At 44.6% G+C, this 18,692-nt stretch overlaps 1 protein-coding gene across 1 annotated transcript in view; it reads left to right on the top strand.

The window, feature by feature from the left end:
• The first annotated feature begins 6,474 nt into the window (after positions 1 to 6,474).
• The window catches only part of SERINC5 (serine incorporator 5), a 96,162-nt gene continuing 83,944 nt past the window's right edge, over positions 6,475 to 18,692 (top strand). Inside the window, exon 1 of the mRNA XM_033110179.1 lies at positions 6,475 to 6,658. Within this exon, the coding sequence (XP_032966070.1) occupies positions 6,632 to 6,658 (27 nt within the window). The 5' untranslated portion in view covers positions 6,475 to 6,631. The remainder of the gene's footprint in view (positions 6,659 to 18,692) is intronic.

Below are 18,692 nucleotides of genomic sequence, written 5' to 3' on the forward strand. Positions count from 1 at the left end.
CCTTGTCTTAATGTCCCACCCGGAAGAGCAATTTTCCAGGGAGCAGAGGGCAGCTTCCCAGGCCAGCACAGGTAGCTTGACAGAAGTTGAGACAAAAATTGTTTGGCCTGCACAGTGTTTTCATTGTTGGGTTGTTTGTTTTGTTTGTTTGTTTTGCTAACTTGAACAAACATTTAAAACTTGGAAAAGTTCACATAAAAATCTGGACTTCCAGCTTCTCTTAAAAAATCAGAGGCTCTGGCGACACTATCTGCATTGGAGAGGGCTATGTCCTCCACATGCCCCAGTCCCCATCCAACCCTCCTCACTCACTAAGCTCCTGCCTGGCCCCTTACATGACTGAGCCTGAGATCCTCTACTTGCGATGTCCAAGGCATTCTGCAGAGAGCCCAGAGAAGGGTTGGGTTCCACCCCTCTGGCCCACAACCTGTTAGGTAATTTGCCCCTAGTCCCACAGCTAGGGAATGGCAGGGCCTGGACTCCAATCCAGGTGTCCTAACTCCTTGTGTGGGCAGGGCTCCACGAGAAACAAAGGGTGTGCTCAAGTTGGATAATTGAGAAGAGTTTAACAAGGGGACTGTCTATGAAGGTAGGGGCTCATTTCAGGAAACGGAAGGAGAAGAGAGCACTGTCTCTTCCTGATCCCCGCCCCCTCACCCAACAAGCAAGAGAGGTGGCTGTTCCTACCCTTCCCCGGCACCCTTGGCAGAACAAGTGGAAAGGGCTGTCATTGTTACTGGAGGGGCTAGGGGTGCAGTGAGGGCCAGCCAGCAGAGCTGTGGCCTAGGGTAGAGGGGCATAGCCACCCTGCAAAATCCCGTGGAGAAGGAGCCAAGGAAATAAGTAGCCCAACCTCAATCTCTTCCCCCTCCCTCATCACTCAAACCCAGAGAGTCAGGGTGCAACGGAGTCCACTGATGCAGAACGTTAATGCCAGCCCCTCCAAACAGAAAGCAGGGTGGAGGCAGGTGAGGAGGGGGTCCCACTTTTGCGCCTGAGAACTTGGATTCCCTGAGGGTTCCCACCATCCTCAGAACTGATAAGAGTGACTCGCTGGGCCTCAACCACACAGTGTGGTTTCTGCCGAACGCCTGCTTTCCTTCTGGGAGTCCGGAACTTCGGGATGTGCTGGGCAGAGTGTGTGTTCATGTCCAGCCCCTGTAACAACCTGGGTGCTGAATCGCTAATAAACTTCCCTGGCAGACATTTCGCACATGTTGCAACTCTTTGCTGGAGGGAATTAAAAACATCTTGGGTGACTCCTCTGGGACAGGAAATCTTGGAAGGTTGGACCTGGTTTATTCAAGATTTTTGCCCCATGCACCTTTTTCCTTTGCTGGTTCGGCTGTGTATCCTTTGCTGTAATAAATCATCACCATGAGCTCAACTAGATACTGAGTCCTGTGACTCCTCTTAGCACATAACTGAATCTGGTGTGGCCAGTTATCTCTCTCCAGCAGCTGAAAGAGGCCTTGGGGCTGGTCAAGTGCAAAGACTAAATGAAGTGCTCTTTCTACCTCACTAATGAAGGAATAATGAGAAATAGGGAGCCAAAGGTAAAAATCAAGGCTAATAACCACAAATTGCCTGTAAAGCCAGAGGATCAGCCTCAAAGTGGAGACCCCTGAGATTGGACACATGTGGCAAGGGGCAGAGACTAAACGGAGTGGCTTATTGGGCTAGTGGTGCACCTAGAGAACTTTAAGGAGGGGCGGCCACTGCCTGTATCTACCCCACCCTTCATAGTCACAGAGACCACAACTTTATCTGGAACATAAGAATGCCCAGAATAAGACTACATCTCCCAGATTTCCTTAGCGTTGGTTGTGGGCATATGACTAAATTCTGGCTGATAGCATATAAGCAAAAATTCCGTGGTAGCTTCTGGGAATTTTTTTAAAAGACAGTTGATGTTTCCGCTTCTTTCTCCTCCTACACTTGAATATGGACGGAACCGCTGGAGCTCCAGAAGCCATCTTGGATCGAGGAAAAACTTTAGGAATGAAAATGTCATAGCAGAGATCAAGATAGGCCTGACACTGTGGAGTAACATGCTGGCCCTTAAATTCCACATCTGGACGTTTTGAAAATAAGAGAAAAAAAATTTACCTTTTGGGGGCTTTTCTGTTACTCCCAGTTGAACTTAATTTTCTCTAATATAGGAGAGATTCAAATGGGCAAGGGTTTATAAAGTTATATATCCAAAACCACAGAATGACCAGATTTTATATCTGAATGGTCATTAGGTACCATCTGTTTTAAGCTTCTCATTTTACAACTGAAGAAACTGAGGTCCAGTGACCTCTGATTTGTCAGGGTCACAGAGCTAACTAGGAGCAAAGCTGGGAATAGACCCCAGGTTTGGCGACTTGCAGGCTCAAGCTGTTCCTACTATTGCTGCTATAAGAATCACTTCAGCTCGGCCAGGTGAAGGGTGAGCTCTGAAAAGCTCACCCAGAGCACTCAAACAGAAAGTGCTGTTAGAATAAACATGACAAAATTCCAGTGGCCTCCTGGAAGGCCATGCCCACTTCCTATTTTGACGGAGAGGACCCAGCAGTGGCAGGTGGGCACATCCTGGGATTTCAGAAGCCCCAGCTTTCCTCCCCTCCACCTTCCTTTCACCCCTACCAGACTGCATGCCTTCATCTTCCCTCAGAGTTTGAACCCTGGTCCACTGGGAGTGCCTCTGACCCACATGGTACGTACTGAGCAGAACCCAGGCTGGATTTCAGCCCCACCTGGCGTCTTGGCCAACTGCCTTGATGAAGTAAACAGACCCAAAACTTTATACAGAGGCCCTGGTCAATGTCAGGCTTGAGAAAGAGCTCACTGAGCTCCGTCTTGCATCCCAATGCACACATGGCCTTGTGCAAATCAAGGAAACTATTGTTCCTACTGAAAAACACTGTGGCAGATGCTTTGGGTGGCTGCTCCATCTCCCATCACTTGTCAGTCACTGATGTAAAACTGCCAGCACCTGTAGTAGTGCTGAGGCCACTCTTTCTATGTAGCCGACTGAAATGCAGGGGAATTAAGAGCCCCCAGGAACAGCCCCCAGCCAGCCCCTTACCTTGTAGCCCCTCACCTTGTAGCCCCTCACCTCTCAGGCATGCATTCCATGTCACCTCCAGCACGATGGAGGTCCTATTGCCTCAGTGGAAACTGCTCCCCCATCCCTGCCTCAGTCTCTACTCCCCCACCAAGGGTTCCTTCATCTCCCAAGTAAACAATTATACTCAAATCCTTAGATGGAAGTGCTCAGTGGGCTAAGCTTTCAGCCCACATGGAACATGAAGGATAATACACACTAAATATAATAAACAGATCAGGAAATAATAGTGTAAGAATATTATTTGAAAATGTGGAGGGAAAACTGCTGAAATAATTGATAATGGTTGCCTCTGGGGAGGGGACTGCAAGGTAGGTGGAGAAGGGAGATGCTATTTTTCATTTTATACTTTGTAAGGTTTTTGAGATTTAAAAGACACTGTGCATATATTAATTTAATAGAAATAAAGAAGAATTCAGTTATCAGGAGTGGGGTGGGGGCACTATCGGGCTCTGATTATTTTTTGCTGACGCCCCAAATCTATAGCTATTTGTTTCTAAATGAATACTTTGTTATTTACTTGAAATGGAAATTAAACTTCCACTACAAATTGAGATTCTGGAGACTTTATAAGTGAATATTAGAGAAATTTCTTCTTTTATATTTAAAAACCAACAGAACGCATCACTAGGCTTTCTCAAAGGTAAGAAAGTTTTAGGGAATTAGAATCGTTAACTTTATTTGCTTTTAAGACATTCTTGAACTGGAAATTTAATTTGTAATAAAGTTTTCTAAATTCGTTAAAGGTAAAAAAAAATGTGGGTATCTATGGTGATGCTTTTTTCTTTAATAATATATGTATACTGCTGTTTTCAGTGCAGGGTGTGGTGTTTTTAAAGTCAACATTAAACTCTCCAATCTAAAAAGGAAAAACAACAACAACAAATCTTCAAATGCAAGAGAGAAAACAGCAAATTATAAAATGGTTATTTATAATATGTCATATATACATATATAATTATATTGTATAAAAGGAGGTAATTCAGTTAATTTAAGAAAATTTTTGTGGGAGAACTATTTCACATGGTCTGCCAAGAGCTACAGTCATATTAAAACAGGTCTATTATTGCTTGTTCCTGAAAAAGCCACATCAAAAGAGATGGAATGTAAAACTACCTACATGTTAGGAACACCATGTACAACAGTCTTCCTTGAAAAAGTCTGCAGAGTACTTAAAATAAAATTAAGGTACCACTGTTTTATGTTATGTCTGCTGACATTACCTCTATTCTTGTTAACCTACCACGGATACAAAGGATGCTACCGACCAGAACTTAATAGTAACTGCACAGTCTTAGAGCCAGGAAGGCAGTAAACTTCCAGACAAGGCCATATTCCTTTGAGATCTTCCAGCAGGGAAGGGGAAATCAGCCTGCATGGATTATTTCTTAACATCTTTTAAATTTACTTATTAGTACCAGTCAGGGCTATTAATTTACTCGTGCTTAAGAAGGCAAGGCCTTGTACTGCCTGGTCTGCAGGGGTGAGTTTATCTAATCCTTGCAGAAAGGGTTATCTTATCTAATCCCTTTTGCAGATGATAAAACTGAGGCTCAGAAGTCACCCAGCCAATTCTTGGTAGAATTAAAATTTGTAAATTTCTAGCTCCAGCAGCCCAGGCTTCCATTCTGCTCTTCTTATACATCGGGGCACAAATCCCTGGGTTATTAAAACTTGTGTTCTCTCTCTCTGTGAGGCTGACATTGATATAGTTACAGAACCCTCCTACACTGGCATCAATTTGGTCAAAAGAGCACAGGATTCAGGGTCAGGAGGCCGGGATCACACTACTAGCTCTGCCTCTAGCCCAGTGGTTCCCGGTGAGGGTTGTCTGCCTTCCTGAACCCCACTTTCCCTTACAGGCTAGGAGGCCTCAGGATCCCAGCTGGCTCAAACATGTAGGTTTCATACCTTCTCTTCCCAGGAAGCTGCCTAGCTCTTCCCCTTGGTGGCAGAAACTCTAGGCACCCGTCTCACCAGGTAAGAAGTGGGGCCAAAGTGACATATGCAGCTAACAATGAAGCTCAGTAAAGTCTTGGTGGTATTTTTGGCTTCTGATGAGTCACAGCCACCAGGGAGTGGGTTGCTGTGCTAGTCTGATACTGTTTATACTTTTTTTCTTTTTTTTTTTTTTGGCGGTAACTTTTAATTTTGTTATTATTATTATTAAAAAAAAAAAAGATTAGAGCCAACTCTCCTCCTTACTCTCCATGGCTCTGAGCAGGGCCTGCTCCATTATTTCTCTATCTCTAATTGCCGGCATCTGAAGATTCTAGATCCTATGCAGTTTATAACCAGAGGAGCGTTCCTACGCGACTTGCCTGAGTCTCCATTTCCTAAACTGCCCAAACAGGCACACGCGTGTCAAAGGCTGTCTGTCTGGAAGCCACTCAAGTTCAAGCCTTGTGTCTTGCGAGGGGATCAAACACGTGGATTCCAGTGCCAGTCTTGCTACTTCTGCTTTGCTGTGAAGTTGTAGGCAAGTCATTTAACCTGTCTGGGCTTCAGTTGCCTCATTTATAAAATGGGTATGCACAGTATGTTGATGTTAAAGAGTAAAAGGGCTTGGCGCAAAGTTCGCACAAATTACTGTTCCTGAAGTGACTGCGAGGAGAGGGGAGAAAAACTAGGGGCACTCTCTTTGCCTTCTGAATGCAACAATTATTGGGGACCCTCCTCTTGGTGAGGTCGGGTCAGAGGAAGCAGGGATGCAAACTGAGTTCCTGGGCCGGGATGTGCTCTCAGACTAGGAGAGCCTGGAAAATAGGTCAATATCGAGGTAAGTGCGGAAAGGGCTCTCACAGGATCCCTTAAAGTACCGTGGGAATCGGGACAAATAGCCTAGTGCTCAGGGATGCGAGGAAGCTTGGGCAGAGGGGACTTTCCCAAAAGTTGACAAGTTTCCTCGGCAGATGAGAGAGGTAAAGGGATTTCAGGGATCCCGTGGATATCCAGTTGGTGCTAAGCAGAGCGCAGACCAGCCCCGGCTGTCCCCACTGCGCCGGTTCAGTGCAGGACACTCGGGAATTGCTCCAATAAAAGGCTCCAAGCTTGATTGGAATTGGCAACCAGCATTTTCGCGAGAGCCAGGAGACAGAGGGGCGCACAGCCAGGCTTGCGCTGGAGCTCCGGAGTACAAGGCCAGCCCGTGGGTGGGCGGACTTCGGAGCCCCACGAAGCACCGGGAAGTGATCGTAGCTGCCAGCCGCCTGACGCCAGCGGAAGTGCTAGTCGGGGGTTAGCCCGCTCCGCAACCGAGGACCCGGGAAGGGGCGGGCGTGGGGCGGGGCTGCAGGAGGCCACGGCTCGAGGGGGCGGGCAAGGCGGGGCCTGCGGCGGCAGGGCGGGGTTTGGCGGCGGTTGTTTTCACCCAGGTCTCGATTCTTGGAGCTCAGCTGTGTCTTGTCCGCGTGGAGGCGTGAGCTGGTGCGGAGAGGGACGCTTGAGGCCGGAGGGAGCCAGGAGGGTCGGAGGGGAGCGGGGAGCGAGCGAGCACGGCCGTGGTCCTCAGCCGCCGCGATGTCAGCGCAGTGCTGTGCGGGCCAGGTGAGCAAGGCTGGGCTCCGCGCAGGGGGCGACGGATCGGGCGACGAGGCCGGGAGCCCAGGCACAAACTCGGGCTTGCACCCCAAATCCGCGGCTGAAAGTGGGGCGGGTGGTGGATCTCTCGGGGCTGACCCCGCTCCTTCTGGGTTTAGTGTCTCGGGCCCGAGCGCGGCGCTCGGCCGTCGGGGAAACCCTGTCCGCGGGCGGGCGGGAAGGGAAACGGGGAAGCCCGAGAGGCTATCTGAGATCTTTGGGTCGGGCCTTAAGGACTTCGCTTAGGGCGGGGGCGGAGGATCCCGAGTGCTCCTGGAGCGTGTCACCTTCCCCCAGGCCACGAGTGTGTGGTGCTGAGCTCCGTAGCCCACCCGGCTCTGCGTACCGCAGGAAACCCAGGAAAAGACGCGGATTTGGGCAACGTCTTCTTTCTCATACCCCGAACAAAACTCGGGTCAGATCGCCCAAGCAAGTTGCGCTGGGCGTCTTGCAAGGCTTGAGCATTGTCTCTGTACCTTCGGGAACGTCTCGAAGCCTGGTTTCCTAACTACGGTGCTCGCTCAGCCTGCTTCCTGCGTTTCCTGACCCAACCCTGGCTGGACACAAACACGACTGCCTGGGTAGGGCGCGAGCCTTCCTGTCCCCGATTTCAACTAAATTTGCCCGAACCTGTTTTGTAACTCTCACCTGTTAAACTCATGGTCTCTTGAAACATATGTGCACGTGGGATAGGCATCTGCGACCGGTGAGTAATGCAGCAGGGCAGAATTAGTGTGTTTTAACCCTTTAATGCTAATTTCACTCCTTTCTGCACAATTAGCAAAAACGAAGTAGGTAAAGCCTTCCGGAGGTCGATCTCCCTTCTCCCTGTACATACTGATTATCAGCATGGTATGTTTTCACAAATGAATCTAACTGCGGGAGCATTCCGGGTCAGGGATGTTCCTGCTTCGTAATAACATTCAACCTTCGACCAGCTCCTAGATGATGCGGGATTAAACTGTGGGTTTTTGTAACCCACCTATTGTTGTACTGGCAGGCAATCTGCAGATCACCCGCCCTCTTGGGAGTGGCCTGTAGAGTTCTCGTTTGGTTTTTGAGGTCTCATACATGTACTTGGCATGCATTCAAGCTAGCCTTTAAAGAGAGAGGAAACTTGAGGTTTTTAACATGAGGTGTAATGACTTGCCCTGAGTCAGGCAAGGAGAGAGAGAGAATGAAAATCAATGCTGAATGAGTGCTTCCCATCTTTCCAGGGCTTCTGAGACCAACGTGAACATTTCTTTTCTGAATGTTCTGAATTTCAAGAAAGGGTTGCAAATCTTTTATTGTTGTTTTTAGATATTTTCCGATTTGATGCGACAGTGTTTATTATGTAGTAATTACAGATATTGCAGGACATCTTCTCTAGCCCCTTGAAAGCCCCTTGAGGCTTTCTGTCACTCCAAGTAGCAAATTTAGGGCTCTGAAAATTATTACCAGTACTCAAGTGGGTCTTTTAAAAGAACTACTGGCATGGCTGGTATTTTGGCAGGATTTAATGACTTGTATCTAAAGTCTCCCTCTCAGGACTTTGGAAAGAACCAAATCCTGGCCATTCATCACAGGAAAATTAACTTCTGCTTTCTCGGGACTGCGTGAGGCATCACTGGTGGGTCTCAAGGCAGTGAGAAGGTGATGACATGATGACTTCATATGGAGGGGCTGATAAGAAACTTACATTAAAAAAAAAACAACCTCAGCACCATCAGAAGCTAAATCTTTTTTGTTTCTTGAGCACCTATGAAGTGTTTTTATTTACAGCACTTCTGACGTCAAATGTAGGGGTTCCACCCCCCGCCCCCAACCAGTTATCCAACTCGCTGGACACCAACTGGATATCCAACAACTCAATTCAATTCTGACACTAACCACTTGGAATTAGGAGTTAGTATCCTACAGATTAAGGGCTTAGTCCCACAAGGCTGGACCCCCCTCCACCCCTCACCCCCACCCCCATTTCGGATGCCATTCACAGGTCTTGGGCTTCCCATACAGGGATGAAGACCAAATACGTATACCTTATTATATCTCAGCACCAATGATGTGCCAGGAGCTGGAGCTATGGCAGTGAGCCAGACAAACATCATCTCTGCCCTCAGTGGTCATTTAGTTGTTGTTGGTGGTGGTGGTAGAGGGGGGCATTCCATAAGCATGTACACAATGAAACAGTGTGTACAGCAGGTGCTCAAATAACTAAGGTTTTGTTCAATATCATTTCGTTATTGATGAGATGGTATAGGAATTTAACTCATGTTTATATCAGTTAGCCTATGGTAAAATTGGTTTTGTTATACATCATTTTGCTTAAAGTTGAGAACCTCCTGTAAGAAGACCTTGTGGTAGCGTCGCCTTGGGTAGGGTTGCTGGGGAATCCTGTTTGAGGTGCCCCTGGAACTGAGACTGATCAGTGAGGAGAGGTATGCATGTCGGGGCCTACATAAGGAGCCTTCCAGGGGGTTTGAGGAACAAAAATGAGTCCAGGGTGGCTGGAGTGTCATAGATGAGGTCAGAGAGGTGAGCAGGGCCATATATGGCCAGACACTGTTGGCCATCATTGGAGTTTGGTTTTATTCTGGTTGCAGTGAGAGGCTGTTGGAGGGTTTTGTGCCGGGGAGAGCTGTGGTTTATTTATATTTAGAAGATCACTTTGGGTGCTGTGAGGCCTGGACTAAATCAGGGACTAGAGTGGAGCTAGGGAGAGCAGTCAGCTCTTCATTCAGTGAATATTTTTTAACTGCCTCCTAGATGTAAGCCGTGTTCTAGGCTTTAGCGGTGAACAAAAATCCTTCCTGAAGGAGCTTGAATACTGGCAATCTGCTGTTGCTGTAGTCTGAGGAGGCAGCGAGTACAGTGGGCGCCGTTGGCTTCTGGGTATGTTTTAGAGGTAGAACTGGATTTTTGTATAGATTAGAAGTGAGACGTGGGAATGACAGAGATTTGGGTTTTGGCCTGAGCAGCTGGATAGATGATAGTGCCATTTACTGAGGTAAGTTAGGTGGCTGGTAGGGAAGAAGACATTTGGCAGGGAAAACCCATAGTTTTTCTTTTGGCTTTGTAACATTTGAGATGCCTATTAAAAATTAAATGGAGGTGTTAATTCATTAGTTGGTTATTTAAGTCAAGAGAAGTTTGAGGTTGGAGATAGAAATTTGAGGGACTTTGAGGACCATCAGAAACAATGTGTAACCCAGAAAAAAGCCTGGGCTTTGGACCCAGGTCTGGGTTTGAATTGGGAAATCTGGACAATGAGGGCTGGTGTGGTTGCACATGTTAGTTGCCCTCTGTTAACCTCAGTTTTCCTCAACTGTGGAATGGGTGTGATGATTCTTCCTTGGTTATTATGAGCATTACACATACTAGTAGACAAAGTCTCTAGGACAGGGTTTGGCACAGAGTAAGGAACTCCCCAACCTTGGTTTGTTAGTAGTCATTACCCTCCCACACCTCGACAGTCTCCAGGTCATTTTTAAAAATTTTTGCACTGACTCTGATATATACTGGGGTTTTGCCTAGACCATTGATTAATGGATGCTAGTGGCAGCAGAGATTAGAGGAGAGTGGTCACGCAACACCTTCTGGGTACCCAGCACCGCCATAGGCTTCTGGGGACTGGATGATGAACAAAGACCTTCCTTGCTCTGCTGGAACTTGTGGGGTAATGGGGGGATGGAGGTATGGGGGAGGCTAGGTACAGAAAATGACAGTACATACTGTCAGGGGAAATGAGAGGTGTAATTGAAAAATCTAGACAGTCCTTCCAAGGCTATTCGAAAATAAAGCTTGGCAGGATTTACTCCAGGCAAGTGGAAGCAGTAATGATGGTAAGAACAACAGCTGAAGTTTATTTCATGCCTACAGCGTACTGTCTCTTTTTACCTATGTTGTATTATTCACTCTTCACAACAACCCTACGGGGTGGGAAATGCTCTCATTGTCCTCCTTTTGCAGGTAATGCAACTGAAGTGCAGAGGAATAAATTAACTTGACTGATGTTACATGATGGTGAAGCCAGGCCTTGAACACTGGTCCACCTGACTCAAGTTGGAGCATTTAATAGCTGTAGTGCTATTCCTGATTATTTTTATTACAATATGAATAAATGATAATGAGTAACACTTGCTCGTTATTGGTGCTTATTGTAGATCTAAGTCAGTTTTGAATACGTAACTATTACGTAGTTTTGGTAGGTATTGGTGGTTGCCAGTAGTTATGGGTGGGCAAGGTTTAGCTGCTTCCTCGTAACTTTGTCCAGGTTATAAAGAAAGCAAGTGTCAGATCAAACTCTGCCACTCATGCAGACTTGATTGGCAGGCAGGCACAGGATAGTGATGCAGCCTGACCTGAGGCTTCGTGAATTTCCATGCCTTTGCCATTCTTGGTGCACCGCGTGTAACTTGCATGTTGCCCTGAAGCAGATGCAAGACTTGACAGAAACTGCCAGAAGAGTAGGACTCCATGGGTGGATCAAGCCCACGGTGCCATTCTCAGGGTGAGGACTCCCTCCTTTAGGCCAGTTCATGTAAGGGCAGAATGCCCAGGTCAGGGTATTTCCAGTTGTATAATATTACTTGATCAGGGAGATTTTCCCCAATGAAAGCCCATTTCTAATGTCCGTCGTGTTAATTAACAAAGCCACGAATGCCACCTGGGACTATCTATTGTCAAAGATAAATAAACCTGGATGTTAAAGCAGAGAAAACAGATTTTATTCAATAACCACGGATAGTAGGGGAAAGAGCCTAACTCCATTTTGATAATGCATGTGGAGTTTTAAAGAGAGAATAAGGGAGGAAGGAAGAAGAGCGTGTGGGGGCCCAAGCAGCATTAGGGAAGTGCAAAGTTACAAAAGGTTGGTCAATGTACATGTGATTAGTCCAGCTGTGTCTGCTAGCTGGCAAGTTAGGATTCTGTCCGTCCACAGAGACTGGGAGGCTGTATCTTTCTATTGGGTTGGTGCAAAAGTAATATTTCAAAGGAATGGCTTTTGGGTACTTGAGAAAGACACTCCAGTGTTGTAGGAAATACATATGGTACATATCAAAGGGACAGAGGAAGGATTCACAATTGAAAGCTCCTTTTAAAACAGGCTCTATGAAAGGGAGACCTATCTCAGGTGTTGACTAGAACAAACAGTAAATTTCTTTTGACAGCCCTGAGCTTTTCCGACAAAAACTCAAAAGGCAAAAGGTGGGTAGGTCACCCCAGGGTAAATTTAGCCTTGGGCTGCTAGGGGCCATGTTAAAGTTTGGCCAAGTCTTTTGTACAGGGGTTTGGGCAGAGTTGCTATGTGCCAAGAGCTGTTGCAATTCGCACTGTTATGCCGGTTAACAAAACCTGGGGTCATCAGAGTTAGAGGTACTTGAAGGCCGTGCAGGAGACTTAGAGTATGGCCTCTGAGTAAACGTTAAATGTGAGCTGGAACGGGTTTTCCTCATCAGGAGAGTTGATCACCTCTAGATTGTAGCTTAAAACACACACACGCACACACACACACCATGAAGACATCTTTAAAGATTAAATAACACACCAGAGTAATGATTTCCTTGAAATGTCCTCTATGAAACCCAAATCTCTCTTTTTAAATCCAAGCGCAAGAAGCATGTTCTCAGTAATGATCTTCCCTTTGTTTTGAGAGTTCTCGGAACTCGCACTCAGCTCTGTCCACTCCACTTAGTACTTGGTCATCGGAACCACTGGAATTGTTCCACGCTTGCTGCATGTAGGTGTTTCCTCTCCTAGACAGAGTGCATGCTGTGGCCTAGCTGAAGCTCAGTGTTTTGGGTTATATGACTCTTCCCTATAGCTCTTGGTTTATAGTGATTGGAAATGTTAGGTCTTCAGTTGCTTCCACCCTGGAAGGAATCCAGACACAAAAGGTCACTGTTTCCACGAATGATGCTTTTATGAGGAATTTAGGGTATTTGTGAAACACAGGAAAACAATCACGTACCCCCCAGCAAGAACCATATTTTGATGTTTTATAATCCAGTCACTCATGTTTAACATATTTGATCTTTCTTTGCAAAATTGGGATGATGTTGTCGATCCTACTCTTGTTGCAGAATTTTTATGGGGTGATCAAGGAAGTTTTTAACATGCACCAGCCCCTCCTTTGCAGCCATTAATGTTTTCTGGGTGTAATTCAGGTGTAGATAGTCCTCCGCCTTCAAACGTGACCAACTTCTCCAGAGGTGTTAAATAAAGTTGAATGTGTGAAAGTCAGTTTATAGGTTTATATGTCAGTAGGTTTGTGTTTCATTTCCCAAAAGGCTAAAAATAATGAAGGACATCCCTAATTATACCCCTTTTAGAAGCCTTCGTGTACAACATATTTCAACGATCTTCAACATTTTCTTTAACTTTGATCTTTTCCTTCACGGTTATTTAAATAGATAGCATCTGTTTAGAGGATGTTTGAGTCCCTGTTTTCCTTCAGTATGAAGGTGCATATCTCTGTTTCAGCCACATTAAGTTTGAGTCCTGTGCTTCTTATCACTAGTATTGGCACTTTTATTTTTCTATTCCGTTTTTATGAAACACAGGCAAAACGCAGGAAAATGCACCCATAATTGCTCCCCCACCCTGACAAAGGTGGTGATTGGGCTGGTCTTATGCTGGCTCATAAGAGCGCACTGGTGAGTTGACGCAGAAGGAGTGGTTTGCAGATGTATTTGTGTAGTTAGCCAAGTTCAGGCTGGAAAGATGAATCTGTCACTTACCTTGAACAGTAAAGAGAGTGCAAGTTGGCCTGTTAGGCGAAGAGTTCGCGTCAAAGTTGCTCTTTCCAGTTTGTTTTCTTGGGCTGCATTATAGCGGAGCTGGGTGGGGGCACAAATAGCTTTGGGCTGCAGCAAGTCTGAGTGGGATGACATTGCTGGGAGGGCTGAGGAGAGTGGACCCGTGGGAAATGGAAGGCAGCCACTGACTCATCTCTCTGCTAACGAGCCTTCTTCCCTACCGCTTGTTTCCGCCCATTTTCTGTGTAAAGCTCACCTGTAGATTTCCCACACATAATGAACCAGAGTGAGTTGACTCTGCGACATGGAAGCTTTTCCGTTTCCCAGGTGTTTTCATGTAAATCATCGTTTAGAAGCCTCAGGTTGGGTAGAGCAGTAATGATGGCATTTCAAAGTAGTGCATCTGTTTCATCTAGGATACGTTGGTGTTAAAAAGGACGTCCTCATGTAAGCTGGTATGTCTGCAGAACTAGCCACTGGACACAATTCCATTTTATCCTTTGACTAAGCTGTTCTCAGTATTTTAAATTGTAATTTATAAATGAAGATTCTGTGTCCTGAGCAGCATTGTTAGTAAACTTTCATTACATATTGCTGTTGTCTGGTGAATTTAAGGTTGAGATTGGACGCTGAGAGCAATATTGATCAAGTTACTGATCTAAACCACTGATTGTTCCTCACGATTAGGTTTTCTAAGTCATCCGATGTGAACCTTGGTGACCCTAGTTAAAATGTATTTTAAAACATTTCCAGTTGGGATGCCCTCTTATTTTCTAGCCTGTGTATTAATGATATTTAAAAGATTTTAGAACCTAATCTAGGAGTCACTGTAGTGTGTGTATAGGAAATTCAAATGGTGGATTGGTTTGATTACATAAAACATCTGTTTGAATAAGGAAACAGCATTTTGCTTTTGGCTTTTCTTCTGTAGTTTGCCTTGTGAGATTAACGTTTAGCTAATGATTAAGGAAAGCAGCTGTTATGGAAAAACTTAGAGTGGGTTTTTATCAGAATAAATTTCGAAACAATTTGTGGGTTTGAAGTAGGGTTACAGTATATAGTGATTCAACAACGTTTTCCCCCTTCGTGAAAACTGTCTAGTCAAAACAAAAGTAGGAAACACACAGACGCAAAACCCCTTAAGTCTTATTTGTGCAAAGATAACTAGGAGAGATGGAAAATCAGACTTCTGTTTGTTTAAGTATTATTTTTATAAACTGGCCAACTGCACTTTGAAACAAAGCCCATGAAGTCTTTATGAGATTGCTTTTCCGGTTTTTTGTTCTCATTATATCTCAGTAATTTAACAGAGGGCCGAATCTCCTGATCATCTGATCTTTAGCGTGTGGGGTTCACCGAAACTGGGGAAGAATTCTGTCTTTTGTTCTTCACTCCATGCTCAGTGAACTCCTCCAGTGACATTCTCAGAAACAATGGCACTGTTTTGTAACCATAGTAATGAAACTGTTCTCTGTAATAGCATTCTCTAACAATATGAATTTTCTTCGGTTTGGTAGCATTATTCATAAGGATCCTAGGACATTGTTGACTTACTTCATTTGCTGTTTCTTAAAAAAATTCTAACAACCCCTAAAGCAATATGTCAATTGATGAATATTCGTTGGCTACCTAGCCATAATATTATTCAAAGGCAGTAAGTAGGCCAACTTTCATGCTTGGGAGCAACTAGTGAGTTGATGCTGGATTTTCTTAGTTTAGATTTCTCCTGGGGCAAAATTTCTCGGCAGACCTCATTGAGGTTTGTGTACCTCAGCTTTGGACTTTTTATGCCTGGGAAAGGGAATGAAGCAGGGTGCCCCTTGGAGACATTCCCCTGGGAGTAAATGAGCTTACCCAGGAGAGTACGTGGAAAGCTGAGTCCTCAGGAGTGGGCTTCAGGGATTCCACGAAGCCCTGCAGTTACACATAGTTGTGTCTGTATTTATTTTGAACACCTTTTGTAGAATAGAGTCCTTACCATTTCTTAGCTTCTCAAAGGAATCTTATGACCAGAAAAACCCAATGTAGAATGAGAAGAGAAACACAAACAATGGAGACATATTCACATAAACGACAGATATTCACTGTAGCAAACAAAGAAAGAAAGAAAATTCAGGGTACAGCCTGCCTGGAGAGAAAGAGCCTAGGGGAAACTTAGGGGGAGAGCTGCTGGCTTTGTTGGATGACACTGATAAGTTAGTACTACGTTTCCCCGAAAATAAGACCTAGCCGGACCATCAGCTCTAATACGTCTTTTGGAGCAAAAATTAATATATGACCTGGTCTTATTTTGTTATAAGACCAGGTATAATATAAGACTGGGTCTTATGTTAATTTTTGCTCCAAAAGACGCATTAGAGCTGATGGTCCAGCTAGGTCTTATTATCAGGGAAACGCAGTAAGACGGGAAACCAAGAATCTTGGGGGGATTCGGCAGCCTTGGTTTCCAGGGAGCAGAAGCTACAATCCTGTGGGTTGGGGGCTACTAGAAAGATGAGGAACAGAGGCCAGGAAGAGTCAGTTATTATCTTTTAAGACTGTGGCAATGGAGGTTAAGACTGGGGCAATGGAAGGGGAGACTAGTAGCTAGCGGGAAATGCAGAGTTTCTATGGAATGTGTTTTGGGGTTGATTTTTTGTGGGTATCTTCACAGGTTGCCAAGGTGAAGGAGGATCAGGTTACAACATGAGCAGATTTGGGGCTGGCCCTTGTTGGGTGGTGAAGAGGCTTAGGTATTGCAGAGTCTCCACATTGCAGGATGCTGAATGAAGTTCATTTACTCCAAGTTCTGTAACCTGCCAAAGTTTAGTCTGGAGGTAGCGTCCATCCCCTTGATTTTTGTTTTCTTTTTCCGCCTCCTCCTTCAACCCCAACCCCACCACTCTTTTTTCTGTTTATATTTGTTGAATCTAACCCACTGGGATTTTATTCTTGTTTGGAAAATTCTGGAGAGGCAAATCTAGTTCTGGAGAGATACGGATTTTGCTGTTTGTGTGGTGATTGTTGAGGCAGATCGTGGAATCAGAGAAACTTTTGGAAGAGACTTTCCAAGACATCCCTTTTAATTCCTCTTCTGAAGCTTAGGTGTCTTTTTTATTGCCCTTCCTAAGTGTACATCTGGTGTGTTTGAACCTCTCCAGTGTTGGGGGGGGCTTACTGCTGTTCCCAGTTCTTAAGTTTTCTGAGCCTTGGTTTCTTAGTTCATCAAATGGGGGAGATTTGTGTCTTGCTTCCCTTACATGGTTGTTGAAAAGGACAAGACTATATTAAGACTCTTTGTTAGTCTATAAAGTGGTGTCAATCAAAAAAATGTTCAGGCTGTAATAAAGAACAAAAAGAATTTATTTGAGCAAAAAAGAGTTGCAACCCAGGAGTTAACAGGATCAGGTAGCAACCTAAATTGTACTCTAAGAGAAGAAAGAAATGCAGGATTTGTAAAGGCAAAACAAGTGCAGTTCCTCCCTGCAAATAAAGGATTGCTGGCTAGGTTCACAGGGATTGGTTAGTTATAATATGCAAATGAGGGGTGAAAACCACAAGGAAGTCCATATATGTCCACAGCAGCAGTTGTTCCGGGATGTTTATGGCGCAACATTGATCTGAGTTGAGCAACAGGTTTGCAACTTAATAGGAGCTCTGAGAACTGAGGCAAAGATGTTCACAGGCCTCACTTCCTTAATAGCCTCCAGACTCTTAAGTGACTCTCTTAGCAATGCTTATTGTATTGTATTTTCTCCATTATCAGTGGTGAGCCAGGTGTGTCAGGATCCAAATACGGGAAACTGAGACCACTTTAAGTATTTTAAGTAGAAGGGAATTTGATGTAGGGAATAGCCTTTTAAGAAATAAAAGAACTAAAGGAGCAAGAATTGGGGCCACCGTTGGAACACCTGGATTTAAGAACACACCACTGCAGCAGTAATCCAGAAGTCTGGAAGCCAAAACTACCACCACCACCATGACTGCCTGTTGATACCCATGCAGTTGGTGGCTTAACATGGGACCCCTGAGTCTGGCCATTGTAAATGCCTGTCCTGGGACCCTGCCTGGCAGCGGACACCACAGCAGGAGAGTGGCCCCCATCTTGTTTTCTTCTAAATATTGTGAGTGTTGCTGATTGTCAGGACCCTAATAGCTAAGATTAAGGGAAATGTGGTTTTACTTTCTAGAATCTTCGTACTGGAAAACTCATAGAAGGAGGTGGGAATGGAGGCAGAGTGAGACAGTTGTTCTTGTGGATCACAAGCTATGCGGAACTAGTATGATAAACTCTACCCTCATGAGCATTGTGCTTCCTGCCCATCATGGCTTGACTAAAGGCAAAATGACAACCTCAGCAATAAGGCCAGTGTTGAGAGGGTTGACTTAGAGGCTGAAGATGGAAATGTGTATCCTATAAACTGGTTTTCCTCCTTCTAGTCCCTTCATTGCATAATCATATTTCTACACCACCAGCAGGTTGAGTCTTCTCTCAAGTATAGTTCTAACCATGTCATCCTCTGCCTGATTTTTCAACCCTGATTGGGGTTAATGGTGATGGGTTTTCTAAATGGGAATGCTTTATTGTAATCTGTTAGGGGTTTGTACCAAGATAAGTTTATATTCTAAATAACAGTGTATGTAATTCATGTGCCCTCAGTCATTCCTGATATTAGTAATTTGTGTTCTTTTTTCAGTTGACTCTAAGGAGTTTATCAATTTTATTAATCTTTTGAAAGAAACAATTTTTTCACTGTCAGTTGTTTGTTTTCTGTTTCATTGATTTCTAATCTATTTCCCGTTTTTACTTACTTGGAATTTAATCAGTCCTTTTATTGAATTTAAGAAGCTGAGACTGTTATTTTAAATCCTTTTTTTCTCTAAAATAAGTATTTAAAGCCATATTTACATTCCACATATTTTGATATGTTGTGTCTTCGTTATTCAGTTGAAAAATATTTTCTAATTTTCCTTGTGGTTTCAGCTGTGACCTATGGGTTATTTAGAAATATGTTATTTTCCAAATATTTGAGGATTTTCCAGGAGTATTTTTGTAATTGATTTCTAATTGACTTTTTTGGTGATCAGAGAACATATTGTGTATATATTCACTCCTTTTAAACATGTTGTTTTATGGCCCAGAATATGATATTTCTTGGTGAATGTTCCATGTTGTCTTGAAAAGAACATATATTCTACGGTTATTGGATATAGTGTTTAAGTTGGTTGCTGGTGTTGCTCAATCAAATCTTCTCCATCTTAATTGATTTTGGGGGGAGGAC

Source organism: Rhinolophus ferrumequinum, chromosome 7, assembly GCF_004115265.2.
Source record: "Rhinolophus ferrumequinum isolate MPI-CBG mRhiFer1 chromosome 7, mRhiFer1_v1.p, whole genome shotgun sequence".
Classification (NCBI taxonomy): Eukaryota; Metazoa; Chordata; class Mammalia; order Chiroptera; family Rhinolophidae; genus Rhinolophus; species Rhinolophus ferrumequinum.